The sequence below is a fragment of the Bidens hawaiensis genome, unplaced genomic scaffold (genome assembly GCF_021521415.1).
Source record: "Bidens hawaiensis isolate Kalapana, Puna unplaced genomic scaffold, B.hawaiensis_p1.1 tig00008219_1, whole genome shotgun sequence".
NCBI lineage: Eukaryota > Viridiplantae > Streptophyta > Magnoliopsida > Asterales > Asteraceae > Bidens > Bidens hawaiensis.
Window position 1 is genome coordinate 209,043 of NW_027491584.1, and position 10,383 is coordinate 219,425.

The following is a 10,383-nucleotide window of genomic DNA, read 5'->3' on the forward strand; positions in this document are numbered from 1 at the left end:
ATTATAGGTTAACTTGTGCTTGTTTAAAGTTGGTTCTTGCTTTATCTTTCACCGCATCGTTTATCATGTGAGTAATCTCGTACCTAATCCCTTTTTATTTTTAATGTTTTGGGATGTTCATGTGTTCATACAAACTTAGAGTCTTAAACTTGTTTATGAACTTTAGTCGCGCAGTATCCCATGTGTTGAGGACGTAGACTTGGCTGTTTATTTGTATGTGTGGATCATTAACCGTCTTGTCGGTCTATTCCGCAGTTCTCATGGTACCATTAGATGAACACGGGAGAACAATCGTTTATGATTTTCTCTTTTGTTTACACTTGCACAGTCTTTCTTGTTTGTGAGCTCAATTGTGAGCACTGGCAGTCTTTGAATCTTAGAGTTGGTCCCGATCAGATTACACCCTTGTTGAAAACCAGACATACACATGTTGCGCGCAGATTTATTGTTATCTATTATCTATTAAACTTGATTTCTCACCAACACGCAAGTGTTTGACGTTTTATTTTAACACATGTTCAGGTTTGCTGTAGCTACATTTGGAGCTTGTGGACACGTAGGACGTTTTTACTTTTGGACCTAGATTAAAATGTATCAAGACAAGTTATTGTTGTTCGAATATTTTGCCTTATAATATATTGAATTATGTTGCTTTATGTTATCTTGTGTTTGCTTTGCGCGTGCGCGAATGAATGTATTTATTAAATATTGACACCCAATAGTGTCACGAGTAATGAAACAATATGTGGCGCCCCGATGTATAATCCGCCTTTGGTCGGGGTGTTACAGATTGGGGTCGTTTATAGACGTTTTTTCGTGTCATTAGTGTGTCGTCTTGCTTATGACGTGAACTGCTTATTTTACACCCTAACGATTTTAATCTGATACCATCCGTTACATAAATAATTGATACAATAAACATAAGTCTTTATTAAAAAAAATGGTTTTGCCTCTTACCGTTGGGATATACGAGCTCATTTTGTTTCAACAAATTTTCAACTTCAAGTTTAATACTACTTTCTTATCTACTTTTAAAGATTTATCATTAATAAATTTTAATTGTGATATTAATTAAAAACCAAACATACTTTCAAACACCTTATAAACTTTACTTTACAGTGACGATTTAACTTGGTATAATTTGTTAAATGAAATAATTCAGAGTTCCTGGTGATATATACTGTTACTGTTTTTATGAAACAATATATTTCTATAAATATATATAGAGAAAAAACAAAGGTATTTACATTCTAAATTTAGGTATCTAAAGTATTGTAAACCGGTTATTTTATGATTTGCATAGTCCTAAAAATGGAAATAAAGGATGAATTTAGCAAAACTTAACCTAGCGGATAAGTTAGAGGAATCCTTGAAACATGTGCCTATCCATCACAATGGATTCGCATATCAAATACCACGTCATGGTCGTTTCTATGCATGCTACTTTACATCATACCCATGTACAGATAAGTAGATAACACAGTTTTTTTTAATTTATGTCTTTCATAAGACTTGAACTCAATACATCTTTTGTGTTTATAGCTTTGACCATCAAAACTTAGATCTATATATTACTAATGCAACTAACAAAAGAAGCATAATATCATATGCCTTTCTTAAAAGCAAATTGAAATATAAATCAGTGCCAACTTTATTATAGTTATATTTTTATATTGAAACCGTATCTGCAAATCGTTAATGAAATTTCATCAGCTTAATGTTAAGCAAACCGTTCAATCTTTTCTATGAAATTACGAATCTTGATGTATGATGTATCACTTCTCGATTTTCGTATAAACAAACAATATACTTAAAAGAAATCATGAATAATGAATCTCTAAATTTAGATTATCGTTGTTCTAAAGGTCAAAATTTTAGAGACGAAAATCCCGATGGAGGGGGAAATTAGAGAAAAATCTCTAAATTTTAGAGATAAAGATACACATGAGAGGAGAAATAGACACTTGACTAAAATAGTTATACATGAGGCCAGTCAGTCTCATGTAATATATATGACAATTTGTTTCTTTTATAATGACGATTTTCTTTGTTGTGTTTAGGTCACCGTAGTCTTCAATTTAGAGAAAACAACTAAATGTAAAATGTCAAGGAAAATTATAAAACCCAACTTTTTTTTTTAAGTTATAGCCTAATGGCCTTGTTGTAATAAAATAGCATTACCAGCATGTGATGTCTTATCTCCAAACGAAAGGAGGGATCAACGCATATTACTACAAGTTTCAAGAACGTATCAACAAATTAAAAAATCCTTACATCCAAGCATTTTTAAAAAAGAAAAAAAAATTATGTTCTACACCATTTTTTGTCCGGTGTGAGACTTAAAACCTTTTTCATTTAAAAGAGATTATATCTTAACAAACACCTAGATACCATTGGATTACAAGCCCTTTGACTCACTGATTAATTGTTACATTTTTGTAGTCCTTTGACTCACTGATTAGTTGTTACATTTTTGTAGTTTGACGCTTAAAAGTATTAGTAATGTTAGAAAAGCTTTGATTTTATAACTAAACTTGTATTTATAATTTAAGATTATATTATTCATTTTGTTTGCCATTTATTTTGTGGATGTTCTGATGTTTGATAGACTGGTTTGATGGCAGTCAGCCCATGTGTTATTTTGGTCGTAAGACCTATGCAAGTAAAAAGCACTAGCCCAAGATCTATGGACGAGTCAAGATAAGATGTTGTGAAGCCCCAATTTTGTTGCGATATAATCATGGATAATCTAATACTGAGAAAGTTGTCATCTAGAAGATAGCTTAGATCGAGAGTGCAAGCAATCAAATGAATTGGCCACAAGATTATGAACTCATGTAATAATGATATCGTCTTTTGTTTCAAGTATGCTATTGATTTGTGGTTTTATGTTTCAAATAATATGGATTATCTATTAATTAAGACTTTTACGCTCGTTTAGAAAATTTTGGATTATCTGTTTATTGTATCTGTAAACAGGATCGTGTTTGTGTTTGGAAAAACTAAAGTGTGTTCGTGTTTAGCACCACATGTCTTATCGTGTCGTGTCCGATGCCCGATTCTTTTTAGCAAGTTGGTAGAAAAAGAAAAACTAAGTCCACAAGTGTAGATTGTAGAAGGTCCACAAAAATGGCCCAATAAGGAAGCCCATGTAGGCGTTATAACCATAATTAGGGTTTTATCATTTCATCTGATCTGCTGCTGTGTCTGAAGATCTACACTACACTACATAGCCAGCAAGCAGCAGCAGCTTTCACCTTCCCTTCCAAACCCTAAAGGTCAGCCGATAATAATAATAATAATATTTCTTCTTCTTCTTCTTCTTCTTATTATTATTATTATTATTACTGTACGATAACAATTTGTTTACTGTTGTCAGAATAGAATGGAGGTTCTTCCAGCAGTTACTGAAGACGGAAAGACTCACAGCGAAGTCTTGCTCTTTAACCGATGGACCTACGACGACGTTCAGGTTCATTTTTATCTTCGATTACTTTTTTAACTGCAAATGCTTGTATATTATACCGTAATTTTATCTTATTCTGTTGATAACTGAATTTAATTCGAATTATGGTGTTAGGACTGAGTATGTTAACCGCAGTTTTGATTCATTCAGTTTTGTTTGATTAACAGTTACTTTGAATGTGCATAATTCTTTTGGTAGTATAACTTTTGTTGTCTGGTACTAGGCTAATGCTGCCTTTAGTTTGTGTTTTATTTTTAAAGGTGTAAACGAGCCAAGTTGCGCGCAAGCTACTCGAGATTGGCTTGTGAAAAAGCTTAATCGAGCTTGAGTTTGAGTCTAAAGTTAAGTTTGTTCAATAAGCTAGCTTGAGCTTCACTTATGCAGTTGTTGCTGGATTCAGAGCTTAAACGTGTCTATTATTTTTGTATTTTGTATTTAATATATTTGTTTATATATAAATTTATAGTTGAAAGCATATATCATAATTACTATACAGTAAACTCTAGTTGAGCTCAAGCTTGAAAAACTACTCACAAACCAAACTTGAGCTTAGTGACGGCTTGTTTACACTTCCAGTTATCTTTTAATACGTTACGGTAGCCTGTTGGATTGAAGAATTACTGTTAGGTTTTTATTAATTGATTAATTAATTTCTGTTTAAAAGTCACATTAGTCATTATTAGAATCTTGCCTTTTGAATTTATATATTTTGAATAAGCTAGGACAATATATATATTTTATATTTGCAAACATGTTATTGATATTGTTCCATGTTCAGGTTTCTGATCTCTCTGTGGAGGATTACATCACTGCAACTGCTTCAAAACACCCGATCTACATGCCTCACACAGCTGGTAGGTACCAGGCTAAGAGATTCAGGAAGGCTCAATGCCCGATTGTTGAACGTTTGACTAACTCTCTCATGATGCACGGGAGAAACAATGGTAAAAAATTGATGGCTGTCCGCATTGTTAAGCATGCTATGGAGATCATTCATCTTTTAACTGATGCTAATCCCATCCAGATCATTGTTGATGCTGTTATTAACAGGTACACTAACTTGTTTGCTTATGTTCTTTTAACTAACGTGTCTACTAGTGTGTTAAACCTGATCTGGTTATTGGGCGAAACTGATTTGGGTAAAAATGCTTTTTTTAGTAAAATTATGTTTTTAGATTAGAAGGTTCTTTCTCACTTTTCATCTCATTAGATAACTTTAATGCATTAAATAGTTATTGATTTAGTCATCTTTTTAGTATTGAGTTAATTTTTATAAAAAGAAAATTTTAAATATAATAAAAACTTAAAAGTCATATATATTGAAGTAGAATAAGATTATATATGTTGCTTTTGTTAATTGAAAAAAAAAACTTTTTTTAAGTTTAAGTTTACTAGTATGCTGTTATAAATATATATACATTATTTAAAAGGATAATTAAAATATTATTGTATAGTATATAAGTAGTCTGTATAATTACGTTGACTAAAGAAAGATATACTTAATTATAGTTATATGATAATACAGAAAAATAAAAGTATTTTGTATTTTACATTAACTATAATGATTATATGTTTTTGAATGTAATTTTTAAATATGTTTCCGTAATTACAACTACTTATATATTATACGTTAGTATTTTAATATCTTTTTATATGATCTATATAAGTGTATTACAGGATTTTTGTAAATTTGAATTATAAAAAAGTCTTTTTGTTTGATTAGTAATTGTTGCATTTGTTATTTTATTGTATTTACCTAAAGTATATTGACTTTTAACATTTTAAAGATTTTTTTGTTTAAGGCTCAATATGATAAGTAAAAAGTTGATTAATCAATAAATATTTAGTTCATTAAAGTTACTCAATGTGGTTATGTTTGAAAAACAAACAATTGATCCAAAAATAAAATTTTGTTTATTTTTTTTTCAAAACCAACAGTCTTTGGTAAACATGTTTTTCAAGAACATCTGTTTGTGATCATAAAAGTTGTATATGTCATAGATGATGTTAAGTAATAATTTGGTACATGTTAAATACAGTGGACCAAGAGAAGATGCTACTAGAATCGGTTCTGCTGGTGTTGTTAGGCGTCAGGCGGTGGATATTTCTCCTTTAAGGCGTGTTAATCAGGCTATCTATCTACTTACGACTGGTGCACGCGAGAGTGCGTTTAGGAATGTTAAGACTATTGCGGAGTGTCTAGCTGATGAGCTTATCAATGCTGCTAAGGGTTCTTCAAACAGGTACATTTTATAATATATTCATTATGATAGGTCTGTAAACGAACTGGACTTTCTGTGAAATGTTTCATTGGAGGTTTGTTTATGCTCGTTTATAATTGAGCGGACATGTCTAAGTTTTTTGTCTAAGTCTCATTCGTTCATTTATGTTTGTGAAAGCTAGTTTAAGTTAGTTTATTTGTTTTTGTTTATGTTGGTTTATGCACGTGTGTTGGCTTAAGTTCGTTCAGCTATGTTTGTTGGCTAAAGTTCATTTAATTAAGTCTGTTCATGTATGTTTGTTCTATATTCATTTAAATTATTTATTCATTCATTTATTTGTTATGGTTTCCTTTAGCTGATTTCGTGATGGTTTGTTTTTTATGTGAAGCTATGCTATTAAGAAGAAGGATGAGATCGAGAGGGTTGCCAAGGCCAACCGTTAAAGAAGATTTAGTGTTAAACGCCGTATTCGGTTTTGGTTGTTTTGTTTTATGTTTTATGAGAAATAGTTAATTGTCAAAACTTTTGGCTGTTTGTTATGGATGTGTTTATTTTATGAAAGTTGATTGAAGAATTTATGTCTGCTTTGTTGAATGAAAAAGTTGTCTTCATACATTTTGGATCAGTACTTGTGCATATCAATTGTGTCATGATGTCGACTTCTGTTCAGTCAATAATTGAGTCGATAATACTGCATTGCAAGGCTACCCAAATGCAGTTAACACTAATTGTAAGCCCAAGTTATAATGTCTTTTTCTACTCAGTAGACAAGTGTTCCAAGATTTACGATAATAAACCCGACCTGTGGGTTCACCCATGGTGTTGAAAATCGTATCCCTGTGCTATTTTTTCAAATGTTCAAGACAATGATTGGTAACATCAATCCACTCCGCAAATACATTATGCCTAATTGTAAGGGTGGCAAACCCAACCCAAATGGATTGTTTTGGGTCAAGATGGATAAACTTTAAAAGTAAAATGAGTTAGGAAGGATCATAAAAATTCTTCAAGGGGGTCAGCATGGGTTGGAAATATACAAGTGAGTTTCATTTATAGGTTAAAATGGGTCAAAACAAAATACCCAAGTTATCCAAAATTTATCTAATTCAAAATTATTCAAACTATCACGTGCGAAACAAAACTCATCCGAAACCCAAAAAACAATCAAAACGAAACAAAAACCTCGAACCGACTAAAACGAAACTGAACCATAATATAAAAACAACCAAAACGAAACAAAAAAAGCGAAATGCAACCGAAAAGCTAACCAAAACTAAACAAAAACACCGAATCGACCAAATCGAAACAAAACTGAATCGGAATAGAAAAATGACCAAAACGAAACAAAAAAACTGATATGAAACCGAAAAGTTGACCAAAAAGAAACAAAAAAAAGCGAAATGCAACAAAAAAGCGAACCAAAACAAAACAAAACAAAAACATTGAACCGACCAAAACGAAAAAAAAACACCGAATCGACCGAAACAAAACAAAAAAACCAAAACGAAACTGAACCGAAATAGAAAAACAACCAAAACGAAACGAAAAAAAAGCGAAATGCAACTGAAACCTGACAAAAACAAAACAAAAACACTGAACCGACCAAAGCGAAACAAAAAAACCGAAACGAAACTTAACCGAAATAGAAAAACGACCGAAATGAAACAAAAAAACCGAATTGAAACTGAAAACCTGACCAAAAGGAAACATAAAAAAACTAAATGCAATTTAAAAACCGGACCAAAACGAATCAAAAACACCGAACCGACCAAACGAAACAAAAAGGCTAAAACGAAACTGAACCGAAATAGAAAAACGACCAAAACGATACAAAAAAAACCGATATGAAACCGAAAAACTAACCAAAACGAAACAAAAAAAGCGAAATGCAATCAAAAAGCTTACCAAAACGAAACAAAAAAAACGAAATGAAACCGAAAAAACTGACTAAAACAAAATAACAATGAAACCAAAAACCCGACAAATCGAAACCAAGCAGATACCGAAACGACCGAAATGAAAAAACAAAACTGAACCGAAAAAAACCCCGAAAACTCGAACCTGAACTGGTACAAAACGGTTTTTTTAATGAACGAGGATGATGGGGGAAACATTTTAGTTATTTTACATTTTGCGTATTTAATTATATTTTGAGTTATTATTTTTTTAAGAGGTTTTTAAAACTCTTTGTATGTCAACCTTCACTTGGGTCAAGATGGGTAACCCATCTTGACCCATATCCATCCTAACCCTCTATTTTAAAAATATATCCTGACCCTATATCCATCCTGACCCATACCCATCTTGACCCATCACCCAAATCCAACCCAACCCAACCCAACCCAACCCAACCCAACCCACTCTCATAACCCATCTTGACCCATATCCATCCTAACCCTCTATTTTAAAAATATATCCTGACCCTATATCCATCCTGACCCATACCCATCTTGACCCATCACCCAAATCCAACCCAACCCAACCCAACCCAACCCACTCTCATTGCCACCTCTACCTGCTTGTTATAACATGACACATTTTAAACAATTATAGAACTTATATAACTTGCCAACATTACAAACTTACTATGAAGTCAATAGAAAAAAGGGTTAAGTGTGCAGAATCTGTCTACACCTTTAACAGGGCCAGCCTTGCGGTGAGGCAAGGTGGTCGACCGTCATAGGCCCGACATCCGCTAGGCCCGGATTTTTTATTTTTTTTTAAATTATATTGTATATTTATGAAATACAATATGTATATTTAATGTTTAAACCTAATTACATAACCAATGGTTTGGTCGGCAAAGGGTATTACTCCTAACCAAAAGGTTATGGTTCAAGTCCCATTTGACACATGTTTAATCTTTTTTTATACAAAAGTTTTTTAGACAACCCAAATTATAACCAAGTAACCCATATAAAATTTAAATTGTTTAAACCCAACAAAATATTTCTATTACTTAAGGCCCAAAAAAATTTTCGCATTCGGCCCAAATTTTTTTTTTTGCTTTCTCGGAGCCGGCCCTGACCTTTAACTGAGTAACTTTGATACGGATAGGCTGGAACACCAAACACTGTTGAAAATGAGACCGTATCTTCTTTTAATCGAAAAGTCAACATATCTAAGCTTGATCGTTGTTATCAGCCGGAGCGTTATTAATAGTTCGTTAACTTACCAATTTGATAGTTACAACTTGTTACATTTACACAAGAAGTCCTAAACGTTGCCAACTCGACTACTTATGAGTTATGACAAATATTCATTTACTGTAAAATCTGAGCATTGGGTTGATATGTTAAATTGGGGTCGGTTAAACATACCCTATTAAATTTTGTCTAAACCATTTTTGTGAAAACACCAAATTCAAAGTTTAAAAAGAATGAATATTACTGATGTGATAAGTTGAGAGCTAAAAAAGAGGGGTGAGGCATGTTTCACAACCATTTCAAGATTTTAAATCGAACTCGGGTAGAGATCGATTTTTTTTTTAGAAAATTGAATAATTCTTGAGTTTTTTACTAGTGTTTTTTAGAAAATTGAATAATTCTTGAGTTTTTTACTAGTGTTTTTTAGAAAATTGAATAATTCTTGAGTTTTTTTACCAGTGTTTTTACCGTTCTCATTAAAATTAATATTACTAAGCTAATTTGGCATCCCCCCCCCTACGCCATTTTTCGGTTAGAAGTGCAACTTTTTTCCGGGGAAATTTTTTTATATGTATTGAGTCAGGCCCATTCATATTATTTGTTCAAGATCCGCCGGTCCACCCAAGTTATTTGTTCAAGATCCGCCACTGTCACCAATCAAACTTTTTTTCCTTTTTTGTTATTTCTTTTATATAATTTTTAGTTACTCAACAACACATCCGTTAAAAGATTGGTTAGCCAATGGCTTCATTATTACATTACGTTGATGTAACGCTTTAACTAGGGTTCTCTAGTTAGTCCGTAACACATTGCCTATTAATAAGAAGGCGAATAGGGTATTGTGGTGTCTTCAATGTATGCTTGGTAAATGATCAAGTTTTCTTTGTTGATAATTTAATACAACAATAAACATGTTTTCTTTGTTAATAATTTAACGCACGATAAATAACCAATTAAGTAACAACAAAAAAGTAAACAAATAAGATAAATAAACATCATAATGCCTCTACATAATACATCTACCAGTCCTACTAGGACTGTCCTAGTCCTTGTGATCTAGATATGGCTAATATAGAATCTTGTTTCGTGTCAAATAATTTACCGAATCTTATGTTGTGTCAAATAACTGGTTGCGTGCACATCGAAGAAAAGCCGGACCAACACTCGAAACTTAGCGTTGATAAGACACGTATAGGCCCATACGACGTGTATATGCCTTTACGAATCATATCATACCATGATGGATCTGATACCTTCGTTACTCCGTATACTTGTCTGATTAGTAAGACATACACTAGTCATATACAACACTCAATAATATTAACCAAAGAAAAAGGACAGTTAGTAAAAAAAATCATTTTACTTCTAAAATAGCGTGATATTTGACGGAATGGGCTTAACAATGTGTTCTCGAGTTCACAATAAACGAAAAAAATTGTTACGTCAGAGCTTTTTTTTCTTTCCTTTTTATAAAGAAAGGAAAGAAAGTTTTGTTCTCAAGTTTCATTAAAAGAAAGGAAAATAAACGAAAAAAATTGTTATGTCAGAG

General features: G+C 32.2%; 1 protein-coding gene across 1 annotated transcript; it reads left to right on the forward strand.

Annotated features, from left to right (window-relative positions):
- The first annotated feature begins 3,369 nt into the window (after positions 1–3,369).
- LOC143637277 (small ribosomal subunit protein uS7-like) lies at positions 3,370–6,323 on the forward strand. The gene is made up of 4 exons (XM_077104711.1): positions 3,370–3,472; positions 4,245–4,516; positions 5,506–5,709; positions 6,077–6,323. The coding sequence occupies exons 1-4, from the start codon at positions 3,386–3,388 to the stop codon at positions 6,129–6,131; spliced, it is 618 nt and encodes a 205-aa protein (XP_076960826.1). The 5' UTR covers positions 3,370–3,385; the 3' UTR covers positions 6,132–6,323.
- The last annotated feature ends 4,060 nt before the right edge of the window (positions 6,324–10,383 follow it).

Bases quoted from the DNA above. Each gene is read 5' to 3' on its own strand.
- LOC143637277 (XM_077104711.1), top strand. From the start codon at position 3,386: ATGGAGGTTCTTCCAGCAGTTACTGAAGACGGAAAGACTCACAGCGAA. The intron at 3,473-4,244 runs GTTCATTTTTAT...TTCCATGTTCAG, and splicing joins GGACCTACGACGACGTTCAG to GTTTCTGATCTCTCTGTGGA. The intron at 4,517-5,505 runs GTACACTAACTT...TGTTAAATACAG, and splicing joins GTTGATGCTGTTATTAACAG to TGGACCAAGAGAAGATGCTA.